Source organism: Engystomops pustulosus, chromosome 2 (genome assembly GCF_040894005.1).
Source record: "Engystomops pustulosus chromosome 2, aEngPut4.maternal, whole genome shotgun sequence".
Classification (NCBI taxonomy): Eukaryota; Metazoa; Chordata; class Amphibia; order Anura; family Leptodactylidae; genus Engystomops; species Engystomops pustulosus.
In genome coordinates, this window is record NC_092412.1 from 34,453,587 (window position 1) to 34,475,976 (window position 22,390).

At 39.8% G+C, this 22,390-nt stretch overlaps 1 protein-coding gene across 7 annotated transcripts in view; it reads left to right on the forward strand.

The window, feature by feature from the left end:
* The window catches only part of GRIA4 (glutamate ionotropic receptor AMPA type subunit 4), a 238,241-nt gene that overhangs the window by 178,324 nt on the left and 37,527 nt on the right, over nucleotides 1–22,390 (forward strand). For 6 of the 7 annotated variants that reach the window (XR_011853022.1, XM_072134211.1, XM_072134212.1 and 3 more), the window contains exon 10: nucleotides 20,786–20,992. Coding sequence is in view for 6 of the 7 variants with exons in the window: in XM_072134211.1 (XP_071990312.1) it covers nucleotides 20,786–20,992 (207 nt within the window). In the remaining variant the exon portion in view is untranslated. Of the gene's footprint in view, nucleotides 1–2,176; nucleotides 3,818–20,785; nucleotides 20,993–22,390 lie in introns of those variants that run through there. The other variant, XM_072134217.1, reaches the window with a different exon arrangement.

Sequence of the window (22,390 nt, forward strand, 5' to 3'; positions counted from 1 at the left end):
AAAATCCAGGTCAACCCCTCTAAGTTAATGATTATATATGAAATATATATAAGTGTCAAAGAAAAAATGCATTAATGACCAATAATTTATTTGTATTGCAAAAATAAATAACAATTAAATTGATTTGGAATTAAGTACAGGCGGTCTCCTACTTAAGGACACCCGACTTACAGACAACCCCTAGTTACAGGGGTTGGTGAAGTCTGGTGAAGATCTCTGGGTACATTACTATAGTCCCAGGCTGCAATGATCAGCTCTAATGTGTGTGTAATGAAGTTTTATTGATAATCCTTGTTCCCATGACAGCATAAAATTTTGAAAATCCGATTGTGACTGGGACAAAAAAAAATTTGTCTGTAGCTACAATTAAAAAATAAACCAGTTCTGAAATACAAATTCAGAACAAACCTCAAGAACCTATCTTGTATGTAACCCAGGGATTGTCTGTAGAATCAGAATACTCTAATACATTATTTTATAAAATGTAGAATTTATATAGTAATATTACATATAGTATTATATTTTTATATTTTTTATCATTTAATTTTTTATTACCAATATTTTACAGTTTTTTTTCTTTTGGAACACAATTATCAAAGCCACCCAACAAAATCATTTAAAGGACATCTACCACCAGGATGAAGAATTGTAAACCAAGCACACTGACATACTGGTGTGGGCCCTCTCTGCCACTATCCACTCTTCTTATTCCCTGGTTTTTACAAAATAGAATACGGAATCCCGTGGAGTGAGTGATGGGCGGACAGGCGCTCGTTCGGTGAAAGATACCAGACAATCTGGTTCCAATTGAAGAGCTTTATTCTTGTGACGCGTTTCAGCCCCGTACTGGGGCTTTCATCAGGCATCGTAAGATATCACACTAGGGTAGCGCCCTTCTTTTGTGCTTGTCCCCCCGGTGTTTTAACACGCAAGAACTTTGCGGTTAACACCACATCCCAAGGTTTACTATCATCTGAAAAAGGCTTTTAAAGTTATGCAAATTAGCCTAAGGAGATCCAAGCTCCATAGGTGTTATCGGAGCCTGGAGCGCCTAAGGCTTATTTGCATACTTTTCAAAGCTTTTTTTTTTTAACATGCAAAGCATAAGAAGATAAAAGAAGAGCAGATCCTGCCAGTGAGGGCACACACCAGTATATCAGTGTGCTTGGTTTACAGTCCTTCATCCTGGTGGTAGAATTCCTTTAATAATCAAATCTAAAACTATATCTTTAGAAAACGTTTAGGCAAAAATTTTGTTCTATTTATAAACAAAAATTATAGAGCTTAAATAAATGAGATAACATAGTATATGAAACATTAACTATTTGAAGTGTATTATCAAAAGCATTCAGGTTAAAGCTGTACATTTGATAATAATTATAACTATATTTGGATTTGTTTGTGTTTTTTTTCATTGCGTTTTTGTGCCTAATCTTATTGATCATTAAGACAAATGCACGGAATAGTAAAATCTTCCTGGTTTACCAATCCTTTATAATGCAGCTTTCTGAATAATATCACATATATTTCTCTGTGTATCAATGAGCTTTCTGAATAAGTTGTTGTGTTCAGCACCAGGGACAGTTACTGTATCTCTACACTGTGTCGGTAGTTATTACATTCGTGAACATTTTGATTGTAGAGCGTTGACTTCTAAGTGACTACACAGAAAAGCTGAGGGCATCCTTATGTTACATTATAGAACGGCAGATCCGTAACCCCATTTCTTTATTCGTGCAGTGTGTTTTGTCAGCCTCCAAAGTCAGTCCTTCAACTCTGCCCTTTAAATCAGTTGTCAAAACCGGACGGGTGGAGGGTGACCTTTATGGCCTGGACTTTCCACTACACTTCCCTGCACTTTTCACCCGCTCTGTTACACTTGACATTAAAGGGAGGAAGTAAATTAATGTATTTTCTATGGGGGTTACACGTTTACAACATTTATAGTTTTTTTTGTATTATTTTTCCAACTTTTTGACTATGACGGTAGAGCCGGATGAAGCTAATTTTTTGTAGTAGAACAGGACACAGATTAATTGAGGAGCAGATAGACTGCATTTGCATGACGCTTTGTAGATTCTGTGAGCTATTTTTTTTTTGTACGGTGCATATATTTTTTTTCCTAAAAGATTCAGTAATGGGAAATCATACTTCAGTACAGTCCTCCTCTTTTCAGCCTCTGATGAAGAATCCTATTTTAAGAAATTGATCAAGAAAGAACAGATTTGCAAGATCCAGCGACCATTCCTTGCTATGGCTCAAGTATAAATCACCATTGTAGTGCAAATAGTAAAACATTTGTTTTGTTCTTCCTTAAATCTGTAGTGTGGATAAATATTCTCCTTATCATCAACCCCCCCCCCCCCTTTTATTATTGTTAAAAATATTTTGGCAGAATAGTAATGACACAAAGTACAAATGTCACCCGAGGATCTTTAGTCCAGATTGCTATAAATAAACCTTAAAACTGCAATCCCTGTTCATATGAATTATTATGTATTCTTGTATTGTTATTCTGATTCTTATTCAGCATTGTTATCATTATTAAATAGTTATTTATTAAAGTGACATATAAACAATAACTTCACCTTTAATTGCACTGCTCATAGCTTTATTGTACCATTTAAGTTGTCTTCGCAGTTTGATCAGGTTATAATAACAATAATAATCTTTATTTATATAGCTTTAGAATTCAATTTGTTGCTGTATGGAAATTGTTAATGAGAATGTAAGCTGCTGCTGATAAATATATTTTGTACACATTGGGACACATTTATTAACCTGTCCTGCGCAATCCCCGCTGTGCGTTGTCCGCCGGAATGTCCATATGCCGCGATTCGTGAAGATCGTGCGCCCGATTCCCTGCATGTGTCGCTTCCCTGATCAGGTCCACCTTAGTTCACCTTCTTTCTCCTGGTGCATGTAAGTGCATGACTTGCGACACACATTGTCCCGCGCGTAATCCGAATTCGTAGGATCATCCGACGGCCCGCCCCTCGATTTGTGTCGCGTGAAAGCCGGCGCGATTGCGATGCAAAACAATTGCATGTGACACAATCCCCCGCGCGATCCCCAAAAAGTCGGGAAACCTGACGGAAATGCGGCTGCGGGACCCTTAGTAAATAAGCCCCATTGTTTAATTAGTAAAAGGGGTTGTCCAGTAAATTTAATTTAAAATGAGGAAATCGTGCCCAAGTTTTTGTGCACCGTCTTTCTTGAAAGGAAGCTTTTTTTCCAACACAGTTGTAAATGTGCCACATCTCTTCTGTGCCTAAAGACAGTTACCTTGCAGCACTCCCACACTAATCCTGAGATAGGTAACAGACACCTCACAGCACTCCCACACTGATCCTGAGATGGAAAACAGTCACCTCGCAGCACTCCCACACTAATCCTGAGATAGGAAACAGACACCTCACAGCACTCCCACACTGATCCTGAGATAGGAAAAAGTCACCCAGCAGCACTCCCACACTAATCCTGAGATAGGAAACAGACACCTCCCAGCACTCCCACACTAATCCTGAGATAGGAAACAGTCACCTCCCAGCACTCCCACACTAATCCTGAGATAGGAAACAGACACCTCACAGCACTCCCACACTAATCCTGAGATAGGAAACAGACACCTCACAGCACTCCCACACTGATCCTGAGATAGGAAACAGACACCTCACAGCACTCCCACACTGATACTGAGATAGGAAAAAGTCACCCAGCAGCACTCCCACACTAATCCTGAGATAGGAAACAGACACCTCCCAGCACTCCCACACTAATCCTGAGATAGGAAACAGACACCTCACAGCACTCCCACACTAATCCTGAGATAGGAAAAAGACACCTCACAGCACTCCCACACTGATCCTGAGATAGGAAACAGACACCTCACAGCACTCCCACACTGATCCTGAGATAGGAAAAAGTCACCCAGCAGCACTCCCACACTAATCCTGAGACAGGAAACAGACACCTCACAGCACTCCCACACTGATGCTGAGATAGGAAACAACGAAAAATACCCTACCTCCCTTCTGTGTTGGGTGACATTCCCCTCACAGCACTCTCACACGGCTTCTGATATAGCACACAATAGAAGATACCCCACCTCCCTTCTGTGTCAGGAAGCAGTCACCTCTCAGCACTCTCAGCTGCTCCTGAGATGTGGCACAGGCATTTTCTGCATATAATCTTCCCCATTCCATGTCAGGAGACAGTGACCTCACAGATCTCTCATACTACTCCTCAGATAGGAAAAAGGAGGACATTCTCCCCATCCCTTCTGTGCCTGAAAACAATCACCTCTCAGAAATCCAACTCTGCTCCTGAAATAGGAGACAACAGAAACCTCCTCCCCCCATAAAGGAAAATGCTCCCCCAACCCTTGTATGTTTGGAGACAGTTCCCTTTTCTCACGCTGCTCCTGAGATAGGACACCACAGAAAATACTTCCCCCTTCCACTTGTTTCAGGATACAGTCACCATTCTCACACAGCACCTGACATAGAAGACAGAGGACATTTTCCCCTCCGTGTCAGGAGACATTCACCTCACAGCACTCTCACACTGCTCCTGAGAAAGCACACAATAGAGATCCCCCGCTCTCTTCTGTGTCACCTCTTACCACTCCTAGGATACATTCACACAGACGCATGCCTGCGCGGCTACGCCCGGAATATGGTGCCGCGCTGGAGAAGAGGAGGAATGAGCTCTGCTCACCCCTCCCCTCTCCATAGAAAACAGCATGGCCGCACAGCATACTCGATCTTTTTTCCCCATGCAGGGCGCGGAACGATGCCGCACTGCCGACCGGCCACAATTGCCGTCCATCCCCATAAATTTGCAGCCAGATATACGTCCCCTAGACGGTCATGTGAATGAAGCCTTACACTGGTCCTGAGATAGTAAACAGTAGGAAATGATCTCCATCCTTTCTGTGTCACATCTCAGCATTCCCACACTGCTCTTGAGATAAGACACAGGACGAAATGTTCTCCTTTCCTTCTGTGTCAGGAGACAGTCACCTCACAGCTGTCTCATGGTCAGGGCCGGCTCCAGGTTTCAGTGGGCCCCTGGGCGACAGTGCCTCAATGGGCCCCTTAGCAGTGAACTCATGTGGTGGCATTAAAAACGCAAAACCTTAAGATACGAATATTAATATACACCCCCCAGTCAGGCACCATTAATTAATATGCACCCCTTCCCAGCCAGAATACAGTAATAAATATACCCACCAGGCTCCAATATTCACCCCCCCCCCAGGCTCCATTATTAATATACACCCCCCCCCAGGCTCCATTAATTAATATACACCCCCCCCGGCTCCATTCATTTATATAAGCCCCCACCACCACCACCCAGGCTCCATTCATTTATATACACCCCCCCCCAAGCTCCATTCATCTACATACACCCCCCCCAGACTCCATTCATTTACATACAACCCCCCCCCCTGACTCCATTCATTTACATACAACCCCCCCCCCCCGGCTCCATTCATTTACATACAACCCACCCCCCACCCCGGCTCCATTCATTTATATACACCCCCCCCCCCCCCACCAGGCTCCATTCATTTATATACCTCCCCCCACGCACACACACACCACCCTCCATTAACTAATATACCCCCCAGACAGGCTCCATGAATTAATAAAAAACACATTATTAGTGACCAGCTAAAAATAATAAACGCTAACTTACCTGAAGCGTTGCACACTTCTTCTACATCTTCCGAGTGACAGCAGTGTCTGTCGTGCAGCAGCAGGGACGCTGGCGGCGTGACGTCATCACGCCGGCAGCGTCCTGCACAGTATTAGACGCTCCGCAGCAGAAATACATCGGCAGCGCCGATGCACTTATATTGTGTGAGGGTCCACTTGCGGTGCCGCCCCTTGTCAGCCGCGCCGGCACTGTTAGTACGGCGCTTATCTCAATTACATCGGCGAAGTATGCCGATGTAATTGAGCTTACTTATGTTGCAAGTTTGTGCCGTGGGCCCCTCTGGGACCTCTGGGGCCCCGGCACTTGCCCGGGTAAGCCGGGTGCTGGCGCCGGCCATGCTCATGGTACTCATCATATAGGAAACGGGAGGAAATGCTCCCCATCCATTTTGTGAGACACCTCTCAGCAAAGTCACCTCACACTTCTTCAGGGATAGAACACAGGAGAAATTACGGTACTCCCCCTCCATTCTGTGTCAAGAGACATTTACCTCTCACCAAACTAACACTGCACCTGAGATAGGACACAGCAGAAACTCCCCCACTCTCTCCTTTGACAGGAGACTGTTAACTTTCAGCACTCTTCTGAGACACCACAGAAACCTCCCCACTTCCCTTCTGTGTTAGGAGACAGTCCCCTCACAATGCTCTCATACAAATCTTTAGATCCCTTCTGTCTCTTGAGACTGTCACCTCTGAGCACTCTGACACTGCTCCTGAGATAGAACACAGGAAGAATTACCCGCCCCCCCCGCCCCCACCACCACTTCTGTGATAGGAGACAGTCACTTGGCAGCTCCTGAGATACCTGTAGTTATTACAAGTAATGTTAATAATATGTACAAACTACGAAAATTGGCCTATATCCTAAGAATATCTCCCAGAAGCAGACAATACCAACAGTTTAAGTTAAATGGGTTGTCCAAGAGTAATAAAAAATAGTTAGGTGGTCCCGGGGTGCTGCATAAAAAAATAAACTTGTACTTACCTTGTCCTGCGCTCCCAGTGTCCCGCAATGTGGTTCCTCCATGTCGTGCCCCTGTGAACATACTCCGCTCAGACAGTACTATATCAGGCACTGGGACAAGGGACGGGTGGGTGTGCCCAGCCGCCCAAAAGCTGTCCGAGTGGAGCTTCCATGCTCCTGTAAATAAACAGGGACACAGCATGGTGGGACCACAGCTCAGAACACCAGGAGCACCGGGCAAGGTAAAGGCAGCGCCGGATGAGGTAATTATTTTTTATAACTCTTGGACAACCCCTTTGAAACTACACATCAATATTAATCAGCTAATAAGAAGTTATATGGTACTTTATATCCCACACTTATTATAACAATAATAATACTTGGAGAAGTAACCAGTGGCACAAAAATATTGGCAAATGTAAGGCCTCATATCTTGGTACACGTATATAAAAATATATACCATTGCTTGGTTTAGATGATAAAATAATCTTTGTACAATTCATTCTGAATAGAAATTACATTCAGTAATGACCTATATCAGCAGCAGCTAGACTGTTTTGATGGTTTCCATTTAGCAAAATAGTTTAATGGCTATAGAGGTAAAATAGGCTGTTTGGCTACATCATTTTGGGAAATACCGGTAATTAAAAATGTTAAAAGATAATAATAAATGTCCTACTCACCTTACCAATCCCACTGCTCACATTCTGATGCCTCCTGGTTTTTGCTCATCTCTATATTTTCTGATCTAGTGATAACATCCAGACAGGAACATGTGATCATTGCAGCCAATCATTTACTGCAGCTGTCACTTGATAATTACGGATGTTGTTGCTAGAACAGGAAGTACAGACACAAACAGGAAGTACAGACACAAACAGGAAGTACAGACACAAACAGGAAGTACAGAGACTGCAGGGGATTGCTATGGTAAATATTAATGTAATTATTTCACAATGTTTTAGACCATCTGCTAAAAAATGTGTGGCTATATGGTCATATTATGCAAATCTACTCATTTCTAATGTCACGAACATCAAAATATATTAGAAATATTTTGCCACTTAGCTTGTTTTAGGCTATTTCAGATGAACTACAGTAATATTTCTCAAGTTCAGGATGAGTATTACAGCTTACATTACCATTAGAGTTATAGTTATAGCCACAATACATTATGCACATGTGTAATATGCCTAAATTTAAGGTTTGCTTGAAGCCAATTATTTAATAGTAAGTTATTAAATGATAAATCATAATATTATTATTATAATCTGGACAATAAAGTTGTAATCCAATGTAAACCAGTTTATATCACAGTATCATAGTTTAAACGGTTGAAAAAAGACACATGCCCATCAAGTTCAACCAATATGTTCTTAGTATTTGCAGTTTACCATATATACACATATATATATATACATATATCAGGTTTTGCTAAATTTCCCTTCTATTATTGCTTCACACTTCATCTAGTAAAGCATGCGCCTAAGAAAGATTCTCTGCTACTCAAACTTCTATTTGAAGCTTTTACTATACAGTAGATGTATGCGCTTTGTATCTCGTGCCATCTTTTATTTGTTCAAACTGCGGTATCTAAGTAAAGTATTTTGTTATGCAGCTTGTTTTATGAAATTTTGGGGCAGTTGTGGGGAAATTGTGTTTTTGTAAAATTGCTCATTATTTTACTGTTCACACAATTCATTCAAATACAGAAATTCTGCAGATTTTTATTAGAACTGAATTATAAATTATTTAATAGATTTAATAGATTTTAAAAAATTGCAGATTTGGCCTTCTGAGCATTCAGGTTTCTCTCGATGTCCAATAAAATATAAGCTTAAGTGTCAAATATTGGCTCTTAATGAGGACCTTTCACTACCACCAGCCAACCCAACTCTTTGCATCCTTTAAAGGAAACTTACCATCAGGGATCTACCTACGGTAATAAGGTAGTTTGAGGGCAGGTTCTAATGTATTGAAGTCCTATCCATTTTTCTTTGCTAATCCTTTAGTGGCCCTAAGCAGTATAAATCTTTTATTTGATTTATATGCAAATTTTCTTAAGAGGCACCTAGGGCATAGAGAAGCCGCGTCGTGGCTTTGGAATCGAGACCATAGAATCTCCGGCTTCTCAGATGAGTACACACAACTATAGCGAGACGTGTGCTGAAGAAAGTAGGGTAGGAGGGATTCAAAGAGACTACTGGGGCGTGGAGTAGCCTTAGCACCACGGCCCAGCTACTCCACACCCCAATAGTCTCTTAAGAAAATTTGCATATAGATAAGATAAAAGATAAATATGTTCTGGCCCACTAGGATTAGCAAAAAAAGGAATAGAACTTCAATACATTAGATGTTGTTCATTTCAGCACCCAATATGCCAGTCATTCTCTAAATTGTTAACAATAGAGTAAAAAATTAGCGCCTTGGGTTCTGAAACACATATTTTTCAGGAACGGTAGTGGCTAGAGAAAAAATTCCAACTGTGTCAGAATCGGTATTGTGGCAGCTATGCAAATAGTTGGTGGAGGCAGTTTGGGTGGTCTACACAAATGGCCCCTGTGGTCAAGAGAATTTATTAACTTTAAAAACATCTTAGAAACCAGTCTGTTCTTAAGCTGTAAAAAAATGTTGCCAAGACATCTCTCCACTTTCCTAAGTGGCTGCAGTGATTGACGGCATGGAGTAAATCAATCAGTCGATATATGTAATATTTTTTCCCGTTTGCTAATGTATTTATAGTCTACAGCGTCTCAAGGTTAGATTGTGCCCTATAGGTAAAAGAACCAGCCTCAGGGACAGGTTTCCTTTCCTACTGGATTCCCAATTTCCAAACTACAGTAATTATTTCCCTTAATTTATTTAATTTAATTATTATTATTTTATATTTTATATTTTTTAACCAATGATTCAAAATAAATCACTGTATTCTAAATTGATCTCCTTTGTGCTGGCTATGGACAACAATTAATTCACTTAAACGGGTTGTTTGAGGGCCAAAAAACATGGCTGCTTACTTAGAAATAAACAGTGTCACACCTGACCATAGTCTGTGCCCGTGTTGCAGCTCAGCTATTATGAAATAAATTAATAAAGATTGCAATACCACACATTTATATAAATTTATATTATTATATTTCAATATTTAAACCAATGAACTAAATGAAATCACTGTATTCTACATTAATCTCCTTTGTGCAATACCACACTCTTCATATGCTCAGGTGTGAAGCTGCTTTTGAAATAAAGCAACCATGTTTTTCCAACCTTGATCACTTGTCAAGAGTTTTCAGGACCAATAAAATCTGGCTCCCAATATGCCAGTCATTCTCTAAATTGTTAAGTGGGTGGATTCAGATTCCCCACCTAACAATAGAGTGAAAAATTAGCGCATTGGGTTCGGAAACACATATTGTTGAGGAACGGTAGTGGCTAGAGAAAAAAATCCAGGCCAATAAAATCTGGCACCCAAAGTTTGTAGAAAGAAACTTAAAGGAAATCTACCACTTATATTATGCATTTGTGAGCCAGGCTCACATACTGTTCGGTGAGTCCTTACAGAAACCAGAAGTACTTTTCGTTTTACAGGAAACAATCTCTTTTCCGAGAAAATTGAGTTTTAAAATCTGGCTCCGGAGCTCCAGTCAGGCTTGGGTGTTCCACTGCTTTGTATAAGACAGAGGGCCAAGCGTCGCTACTTGGACACTCAGCGCTCTGTCTTTGGATGATTATGCACTCCTCCTGTGTGCATAAGCATCTACTCCTCCCAGAGAGCCGGTGACATCAGCCGAAACTCGACTGTCGGAGAGTTTACGCGCACAGGAGGTGTGCAGATAATGCAATGACAGAGCTCCAAGTGCCCTAGCTGTGACGCTCGGTGCTCTGTCTTATGCAAAGCAGTGGAGCACCCAAACCTGACTGGAGTACCAGAGCCCGATTTTAAAACTTGAATAGAGATTGTTTCCAGTAAATAGAAAAGTATCACTGCTTTTTGTAAGGACACCCCAAACAATAAGTAGGCTTAGTTCACAAATGCATAATATAAGTGGTTGATTTCCTTTACTTTTTGGCAAATTATTCCATGCGTAAGGAAATTACAAGACCACCAGTCCTTCCTGTGTTGAATAACCTTCTTAATACATGCATTACTTGTCTTGTACTGATCTTGAATTACGACCTGTACAGTAGGCAAGACTCTGAGTCTACAAAATCCTACAGTTTTTACTGTAAACAGCATTCTTGGAGCTTATAGCAAATCATAAGGCCTCATGCAGACAATTGTTTTTTGTTGCCCGTGAGCTAGTTTTTATTTACAGCGAACTCACTGCCTCGTTGGGCTTTATTGGGCCTGGTCACGGCACAATGCCACAATATCCTGCCAATCTGCGCAGTAATTTTCTATTAACCCCCGGCAGTGTAAGCAGTGCTCACCCGCCATTGGCAGATGGGCCGCAAACAGGGGATCAAGTTCCACTTCTTGCATCCGCAAATTGCACTCTCAAAATTTTAAGGTATTCTTAAAATACTAGGACTGCTATTGTCTAGACTATAATTTACCCCATTTATTGTAAATCATTATAGCCGGAGTGCTGAAATATTTAGGCTCTGCAGTCTGCATAATTATGATCACAGATCAGAATGTAACTCAGCATCTGTACAAGATAATGCAAAGTACATACAGAATTACTTATATCTTTATGACCTATCCATAGTATGGGTCATCAATGTAAAATCGGGAGATCTTGGCCCTCAGATAAAAGATCCAGGAGTACATCTCTGTTCTTTGTGTAGAAGTAGGTAACAAGTGGCAGAGAATGGAGCTGCACCTTTGGCTTAGTTCTTTGTGTGTCAAAATTAACTAACATCCGACCATCAAATCCAATGGTCATCAATGTGTAAAAGCTGAAAAAAATGAAATCCTACCACTCTTGGACCCTACAAATCTTAGACTCTTTTACAATGAAATTACTAAATTTAATTTGATCATATTATTTTATATTTTGAATGAGTTGCATTTGAGAGAATCCAGTACCATAACGGTGTACATATGCTATCTGTGTATTATACATTATTTCAATGTATGTATTAGAATTGCTTCAGACTAAAAATGTGATTTTTGCATCTGTGTATATTTTTGAAACTTATTTGATTTGTAAAGCAACAATTTGTATGACTTAAAGGAACACTCCATGAAAATGAGAACACTACAGAATGTGACACTAAGAGCACCGCCCCCGCGGAACATTCTCTAGGCAGAACACAGTTTTCTTGGAGTACTCCTTTAAATACAATGGCCCTAAATCTTCTGGGCCATTCTACATGTGTAGCGCACACACAATCCTATGTTTTATGGCATTGATAAGAGATTTCAAATTTTGTATTATTTGGATTGTACCATAATAAAGCTGAACATTTAAAGACATATCAAATCATGTTTTCTATTTTTTGGCATGTTCCTGAAACCACACTGCAGATTTGTACTCTCTGTGCTTAATAAGGTAAATGATATGTTTCATGTACAGTTTCAAGTTGGTGAATGTGAACTCTAGATCTGTACTATTGTACTTGTATTACTTATGTTGGCTTATGTTCTGTTCTTAGTTGATCTTGATATTTTTGTTGACCTATTAAAGCAGTGTGTTTCTGTGGACCATTGTTCGAAGGCTATCGTTCTTTATTTTCATAGTGATACGTAAATCTGTTCACTAGCAGGTGGTTCTGTGGGGTGGATGGGTCTACTGGTTCTCCTTGTGGTGATCCACTAATGTGGGGAATCTTACATATAGAGCATTGTTTCAAGTGCAAGTTTTCCAGAAAGAATAAACCTGTTTCTTTATGCCATTTATAGAATCACTACAGGTCAATATCCAACCCATTGAAAAGCCTTGAAACATACAGTAAACAGAATTTTTTTCAAATGGGAAATCATCAAGTTTCCAGATGCAAATAACACTCCCAGTGTGTAGAGATGACTTTTTTGCACAGTCGTTGATGACCTATCCTTACATCCATGTGGTATGAAATTGGGCACCTCTAAACATCAGCTCACAGTAGGAGCCTCAGCATTGTTAAGTAGTACAGTGAATATACATATAAACATGTACTGTATATAGGTTCATAAACTGTCTAGTAGTGATGGGTCGTTTGCGAACGAGGAGACACAAGGACCCGCTATTTTGCTTGAACGATGGGAGTCGGCTCTCTTCAGTGAGCCAATAGCTCACTTAACCTTGCCCCTAAATGGCTCACCCTCACCCCTTTAACCCGATAAAATCGGTTAAAAGTGGTATGGAGTGGGGGACTGGCTGGATGAAGCACCCTATTATATATTTAATAGGGAGCTGTTCAGGAGCCAGAAGAGCTGGCTCTCCTTAGTGAGCGGAGCCCAATTATCCATCTCACTAAGAAGAGCCAGGCTCTGTCTAGTGGCCATGCCAAGTTACTTCAACTCAGTTGTCATTCCCTTGACCACTGGAATTTAGGAATTTATGAAACCAAATACCCTGCTGATCACTGGAGGTGCTGGTTGTCCTGGAACACCACTTTCACTATGACATATTTCATCTACTGCACATAGCTAGGGGAATTCCCTTTTCAAATTAAAGAGCATAAAGTATACTATAATATATAAAGCTGCAGGATAAAGAATGGTTGATGATAGCGTATAAGGAGGTTGTGCAAATATGGCTGCTTTCTGATTAACTCCATTATATTACAGCACAATAATGTATATATAGGTGTATAAACAGGCAGGTATAGGTATATAAAAGTCGTATACAGATCCTTGACCAAAGGTTGTTGTGTTTAACATCATAGAGGAAACTATTGGGTAAAATATAAAAAAAAACAGAAAGCTGTAGGGGAAGAGCTAGCTTTAAGAATGAGAAAGGAGGTATCTATATATACATGGTCAAATAGGGGCGAATAATAGTCATAGTGTGAAGATCCAATGTCTTTCAAGTGTCCCAATCCCCCAAGCCCTGTACTGCACATAAAAATATTCTCCCAGAAATTACATAACCTGGCTCAATACGTTTTTTGTTTCAGACTCTAAGGATATAATAAAATGGGGGAAGTTTAGACTAAATCCTTAAACTTAGTCTGCTAACGTTTTTAACTTGGTTATATTCTCCCCTTATCTGCTATGCTAGGGGTCCTTAAACATAGGTATGATGAATAAATATTTAGATAGATTCAGGGATGAGGAGTCTTGTGGTTAGCTCTACTCAGTACATCATATCCCGAATGACATAGCTGTCAATAGCTTGTTAGCCTACCAGGTTCTTTCTAAATCACAGTCACCAATGTATTTAGATAACTTTCTTAGAAATATGTAATACCTTTACATTGGGACCTGTATGGAAATTTATAGCTCTTGAAAACCTTGTTCAACCCCGTCCTTCATGATATCAGATGATAACTGGGGACCTCAACAGGTAGACCCATCTGGTAAACGTATGTGGTTTTGGAACCACCACTTGGTTTCTACAAAGTTGGTCCCTGAGATTGATAATACTACAATTTATAAATGTGGTGCATAATGTAAATAAAGAATTTGGGTTTTATCCACATTTTACACGGATAGTACGTATAATAAGTTAGGAGCCTTCTTTGCAGGTTACGTAAAAAATCACGTCTTAATGATTCATACATACTGGGGAGTCCAGAAGGCACGTTCATGAGACTTATGGGGCACACAAGGTGTCTCATCCTTTAGTTGGTGACGGGCAGGTACAGATTTTTCTTTGTGGCCCAGAAGTTTCAATCCCCATCAAGATTTTAGTTATTATCCTCCTTTAAAAGTTGTGATACCCAATCTAAATACATATCTGCTCATAGAGCCTTGGGTTGTTGATGCCCATAGGGCTCAATATCTAAAATGTCTGTTAAATAGATACTATATATCATTCTCTATAGTTCTATTTTGACTCTGTAGAATGAGGTCTAGATAGCAAGAAGCTGGAGGTCTAAGATAAAGTTCACGTAATTGTTTTTCTATTTCAAGATTTCTTTATAGTATCAATTTTAAAGGAATCTACCACCTCTATGAAGCACCACCAGTACATTAAAAATCTCATCGTCTGCATTTTTAAAGATAATCACCTTGTAAAAAGACTTAAATATTTTTATAAATTAGGCTGAAGTGCTCTGGGGCGCACTACCCAAGCCCCTCTGGATGCACGCTCCCTGTAGCCCCTCAAACACGCCCACTGCCTTCTCTGCCCCTCCCCTACCAATGACATCACCCAGCTCTTGACGGCAGGAAGGGGGAGCCCTTCAGCCTAATTTACACAAGGATTAAAGTCTTTCTTACATGACGATTATCTTTAATAAAATTATAAGAGCATTATGCTTTTTAACCTCTACCACTCATGGTGCTTTGGTTCATTATTTAGTTATTTGCTTTGGTTGGTTATTTACCTTTTTTACTTATTGAAAATCCAGCATTCAAAGGTTTGAAGGAAGGATAAATTTGTCCGAGAATGTCTTAGAGGTCTTTGTTGCCTTGGAGATACCATTGGAGTTTCCAATTGCTTGTTGCCTTGGAGATTCACAGTTCGTGGGTCACTATTCCTAATCACTAGTCCACTGTGAGGAGGTGAAAACTATTATAATTATAAGCCCCTGGTGGCTGCTGCTTTAAATCCCTATATTGCTTTGCCAGTAATGAAGACTTAGCAAACACCTTTGTGTCTTCCTCTAGCACAGAATCATGAGCAGATCTTCAGGATGACAATACAGAAAGAGAGAGAGAAGGATTGTTTCATCCATTTTATTGTTTCTTTCGATTGATGCAGATTAACAGTGTACTTCAGGCTGGTGGCACCAGCAAATTAAATATATTGAATAAAATGTCATATATAGATTGATATTATAATTCACAAGGGCTGAGAAAAATTATAGCAACGGAAATCTCTCAGCGGAATAGCTTAGAGCAGTGATGGCGAACCTTTTAGAGACCGAGTGCCCAAACTTCAACAAACACCCGCTTATTTATCGCAAAGTGCCAACACCGATATGTAATTTGTGATTTATACTCCCTTCTCTGTCACAGTTTTCATTGATACGAGCACCTGAGGCACCAATATAGCAGAAAATAGTTCCAGGTAGTCCTGTCACTTTAAAATAGCTCTGTGCACAGCAAGTCCTGGGCTGTCTGGGACTGCAGGAAGATACCTGGAGTCATCTCTGGTGAAGGCCTGAGTGCCCACAGAAAGGGCTCCGAGTGCCACCTCTGGCACCCGTGCCATAGGTTAGCCATCACTGGCTTAGAGTTTTACCTCTGCAATTATATGGATTTCTTACCCATAGCAAAGGTCTTCAATATCAGATCTATGAGAATTAATACCTAGGACCCTATACTGATCTCATGCCCAGCCTCTTCTCTATGAAGTAGCTAACCCCCGATAATATGGCTTAGCTCCTAGTAACTTGAATTGGGTCAGTCAGCATTAATATCTTACCGTTGGATCCCATGCATAGATCAATGATATCATTAAAGTGGCAAACCCATTCACGACAAGGAGCAAGAGCAAGAACACCTGTAGCCCATACAGCCAATTTGAGGACCCTAAACAGTCTAGTCAAGGTTGGTTCCTCAATGGTGAATATTGTTAAGATACTCCCCTTTAAATTATTAAGCAACCAGGAAGACACAATGGACAAAGGGTCATGAAAAAGATTGTGGAGGGCAAACAAGGATCAGTTTCTTCCATTTTGGTTGGTATTAGCACCTTCTTTCCTATATATTTATGACATCATTCCATAACTACCATGAACCCAGGTTGAGAAGAATTCTGTTTTTACTTCACTGATGAGGTACAACAATTCTTTGCCTTGCATTATAATAAATATGGAAAGGTACCATGGAGTTATCTGCGAATAGCACAACTTGCCAAGATAATCCTTTATAAGTATGAATAAATCAACATGAAAACAACACATGAAGATGAGTGATATTTATACTTCTCTAAGCTTTCATTGGTGTAGTTAGGGGTTGGATTTAGACTGCCATGGGCCCTGAATTGTTGGAATATTATAGCCCTTACAAGTCTGGAATCACTTCCTACATGTGGTACTAGATTGACGCTTCTTGGGGAATGGAGGATGCGTCCTTTCTGCCTGCTTTCAATATGTTTCAGGACTTTGGAGGACCTGTAGTGGTCCTGAAATGGCTCTTGTGTACATTTGTATTGAGAGTAGAAACAGATTTATCAGGATTTTATGGATCCTTCTCAGTATAAAATTTGGTGGGTGGTTTACGTGGCCATAGGCCCCTAGAAGGCTTGGGCTCCAAGCTACCACCCAAACTGCCTATATTATAACCCCGTACAGAGGGGAGGAGGTTCTTACTCTACCCTTCCTTGAGGTAGGCACCTGAGTGTCCAACTCTTCAGGAACTCCTCCTTCATGGTCAAACATAACCTTTGGATGGAGTACATCTAATATAAGTATTTTGCAACTTATTAAGCCAGAGTTGAACTCTATTTTATCGTGACATTTTATTTTTAAATAGTACTTTAAAAGTGTAAGAACCTTTAGGAAATTAATACGTTTGTTAAATGTCACAATAAAAGGAAAGTATATTGCTAGGTGCTGTGTTCTGCATTGACTTTAGGAAATGGAAAGTGCATAGTCAGTTGCAAACAAAAAAGTATTCCAATTTGATAAATTTGACACAGTATATATTATATTTGCTGACTCATAGTGTGACACTATTGCTTCCCCATAATTCTTATTAACCTATTTTAATCTGCTAAATTAAATTGGTTGAGACAGCAGGAAACATCTCAGCCAGGAACAACCTAAACCAAACATACCTTATCTCTGCATAGCACTCGTACCTGAGCTAGTGGGCAGAAGAGATGTGCTTGAAACTAAAATAATACACCTACATATTTTACAAAAGAGATTGGGGTACGAATAAAGTAGAACTTTATACCTGAAATTGAAGTTCTGAAACCCTAGGCTCATCCACTGCTACAAATGTTTAACTTCCATAGCCATAGAACATTTTCCCTAGTTTCCCTAAAGGGCCGCCTATTGTTACATTGCGGAAAGTATCAATAGGTCAAGATGAAACCTTGAGGAAATCTTGCGATTATATTTAGGATTGAACTAAACAAGCCAAAAAGTGTTTGCTCCTTGTCAGGAATGTAGACATTTAGGCATGGAGTGGACCTCGAAATGTTGCCCGGGTCATTCTGCCAGGACGAGGAGTTTTTTTTAGGATTCTCTTTATGTTCTTTTAGAAATCAGCTGAGATTGAGGACAAAGAACACAGAAACTTCTAGTATCTTCCAATATTTTGGAGGTTAAATTAAAGAACCAAAGATCTGAAGGATTTTCCCCTTTCTTCTACAGTAAACCATTTCTCCATCCATTTTCTTCTTCCAGTATTTATGTGTCACAAGGTCGAATTAGACAACCAACTATATAAAGGATTTCCTTCTTTGTCCTACAATAAAATATTTCTTCACTAATATTCTTTGAACCCAAATATTGATTTTCCCAAGTGTCACAAGTTCTTTCAATCCATTCAGTCTTCACATATATCATTTGGTATAGCATTCACAGTCCTGATGTTTAGAGACTTGACTACCCTGCCCTTTCACAATGTTGTATCATCAAAACCTGTGATCCATGGATATTTCAGAGAATTATATGCTGGAATAACTGACAGGTCAGAACACAGTAGGCAGCATATCCATTTCTCTCTTCTGTACTTCATCTGAAAAGTCATTAGTTTCGGAATAGTGTTCCAATCTACTGTCCGACATCCCTCTGAAAAGATGTCACTGTGCGATAATGTCTTTTTAATGGCAACCTTAAAACTTAATAAATGCCCCCTACCTATATGAACAGCAAACATTTTTTATTTTATAAAAGCTGATATCTGTATTTTTTAGAACTTATTTTGCTTTTATCATGACCTACTTGACCATGACATAGAATGAAATTCTATAGTATATCAGTTGAACCTTTAAAGGGAACCTGTCATCTGCAATTGACCTAATAAACCACTGCCAGTATATATCCAAGCAGCTGAACACCTTCCAGATTGTGTTTTATGACCCAGCACGGTGGCATCACCCAGAAAACCAACTTTAAAGTGAAATGTAAACTAGTTGTATAAAGTCAAGGAGGCAGAGATTTTAACATTTAAGTCAATCTCTTCCTCAGAAAGCCCTTCACTGTAATTGAAGGTCCTGCATACAGAGACATCACTTAACAGATCTCTTGAAGTCCCATGCATGATCACAGAGGAGGAGGATTCAGAATTCCCCACCTTGACTTCAGTGTTAAACTCACTGCCTCCTTGACTTTATACAACCAATTTACATCTCACTTACAAGAAACAAAAACTATAAGGTGTTATGCTATTTGACAACATACTGGAAGTGGTTTATTAAGCCAATTGCTGATGACAGGTTCCCTTTAAGTGTGGGAGGAGGCCTAGAGTATTACTAAGGCAAAAAGGTGTAAGAAGTGGTAAATCATAACAACCAAATGGAGCAAAAAGAAAATAATAACAAGGTGATACTCACCACTTACCGCTTTACCGATCAGCTTTGGTATTGCCCTTCATTGCTGGCCTCTGTTCAGAGGCCAGTAGGGATGTGGTGTTGACAAATGTGTGGCTGTCAATGTGTCATCATCGGTTGCCCTCTGTATACAAAGGCTGGCAATGACAAATGACACCACGGATGAATGGTAGCACCAGAGGAGGTGAGTATATCAGCTCTTTATTATTTTCTTACCCCCTAGAACCATATATCATTTTTTAAAATCCTGGACAAGTCAGTAAAAAATGTGCCCCTTTTTAACAGAATTAGTGAAACATGAGTTTTCATCTGTGCCCACTTTTTTTTACTTGACTACTCTAAACCTTGGCCTAAAGCAGCCTATAGAACTGGGTGTACTAGTATTTGTCCCAATAAAAAGCTTTTTTGTAAATAAAAATTTGACAAAATTTTGTATAGAATAAGATATAAAATGTATAAGAATTTATTCATGTATTTAGGATAAACATTCATTGCATGTGATCTAGTAACATAGGTTACAGCTCTCTACCACTCTATCTTCCAGCATAACTTAAATAGCAAACCAATTACATATAATTATTCCCGCCTTGTGCAATTAATGAAAAGTCGATGTGGAATTTCTTGGTTGTCAAAAATGTGCTCCATTTGTATTGACTAGAAAACCCCCTTGTATAATCCTTACTGTTTTCATCCACTTCAGAAACTGTAATAAGAGACTCTATAATTAAGCCAGAAATATCACAAAGGACTAGCACAAAAAGAAACGAAAAGAAGGTGAAATTATAAGTAAGAGCTGCAACGTCGTTACATAAGAAATGTGAAATTTCCTTTTTTTAGCCACTTTTAATTTTCCCTTTTTTTTGCTGTTCAATCTTCTGTGCTCATCGGTCTTGTATCATGGAGATATCTGTTGTATAATTACTATATTGTGTATTACTTTTGCTACTTTTTTGGTGTATATATTGTTATCTTCTAATTTCTGTTTGTGATAAAAAAAAAATCAAAATGTTTATATTTTTAAGTGATTTAAAATGCACTTAAAATTTGCATTTTAAAGGGTATTTTAACCTTTTTAAATCCATTGGCCACATTAAAGTATAACTGTTGATTCCATTATACATAGCAAATGGGTACTAATGTTGGTACTACAATAATTTATGCCACCAGCCTCCATGTTATTGGGATAAAGCATCCCTATGTCCTTCTTCCTTATTGTGACCATTTAGGCCATATGTGTCTTACTTTTTGGAGGATTATGGGTGCTCAGTTAATTTTTTGAGGAAGGAACAACCCCTCATAAACTTTTTTGGAATGTGGAGTTACTGGATTCCCAGTAAAGGTCTGATAAAGGTCATAATACCCTTTATATATGTCAGACAGTTGAAGATGTATCACAAGTTCTGTAATTTGTACCATATATTACATTGTCGAACCTATAACTTTTCAAGTGTATACGATGAGTTGACTATACGGTTGTCTTGTGCCCTGAAGGTCCTTCAAATTGAAAGTTAGGCATGTTTCTCCTTTAAGTTTTCTTCTTTTCCTTATAGGAATCTCCTTATGTAATGTACAAGAAAAACCATGAGATGTTCGAAGGAAATGATAAGTTTGAAGGATATTGTGTAGATCTGGCCTATGAAATTGCAAAACATATTGGTATCAAGTATAAAATTGCAATTGTTCCTGATGGAAAATACGGAGCAAGGGATTCTGATACAAAAATCTGGAATGGAATGGTGGGAGAACTGGTATATGGGGTAAGAAAACGACTTTTTTGCTCTCACTAGAGCACCGTACTCGAATATGTTGATGAATAGCATTGCAACTATTGATAAAAGTTATTTGAGATAACACATGTAATTTTCTTTGGCTCCATTGTGTTCTATATGTCAGAGATGTCTAAGGGGGATGTCCACCAAGATAAATCCATTTCATAAAAGCCCCCATCAAACCCTCTTTTGTAGATGTGACTGGCAGCAAAATATCAAATAAAGCTACATAGCAATACAGTCTTCAGAGATAGGAGCATTTACTGAATGATGACCATATGCCCATAGATGGAAAGGAGATGTCCGACATGGAGAGCTCACTTAGGTGTTCAGATTCCCATAACAGTGTCCTTTTTCGGTAATTTGGAATTCTTGATCAGTAGTATCAACATTTTTTAATCTTGTCTTTGAAATCAATACAGTCATGTACACTCACCGGCCACTTTATTAGGTACACCTGTCCAACTGCTCGTTAATACTTAATTTCTAATCAGCCAATCACATGGCGGCAACTCAGTGCATTTAGGAATGTAGACATGGTCAAGACAATCTCCTGCAGTTCAAACCGAGCATCAGTATGGGGAAGAAAGGTGAGTGCCTACTGGGATTTTCACGCACAACCATCTCTAGGGTTTACAGAGAATGGTCCGAAAAAGAAAAAACATCCAGTGAGCGGCAGTTCTGTGGGCGGAAATGCCTTGTTGATGCCAGAGGTCAGAGGAGAATGGGCAGACTGGTTCGAGCTGATAGAAAGGCAACAGGGACTCAAATTGCCACCCGTTACAACAGGCATAAGAGCATCTCTGAATGCACAGTACATCGAACTTTGAGGCAGATGGGCTACAGCAGCAGAAGACCACACCGGGTGCCACTCCTTTCAGCTAAGAACAGGAAACTGATGCTACAATTTGTACAAGGTCATCAAAATTGGACAGTAGAACATTGGAAAAACGTTGCCTGGTCTGATGAGTCTCGATTTCTGCTGCGACATTCGGATGGTTAGGTCAGAATTTGGCATCAACAACATGAAAGCATGGATCCATCCTGCCTTGTATCAACGGTTCAGGCTGGTGGTGGTGGTGTCATGGTGTGGGGAATATTTTCTTGGCACTCTTTGGGCCCCTTGGTACCAATTGAGCATCGTTGCAACGCCACAGCCTACCTGAGTATTGTTGCTGACCATGTCCATCCCTTTATGACCACAATGTACCCAACATCTGATGGCTACTTTCAGCAGGATAATGCGCCATGTCATAAAGCTGGAATCATTTCAGACTGTTTTTTTGAACATGACAATGAGTTCACTGTACTCAAATGGCCTCCACAGTCACCAGACCTCAGTCCAATAGAGCATCTTTGGGATGTGGTGGAACAGGAGATTCACAA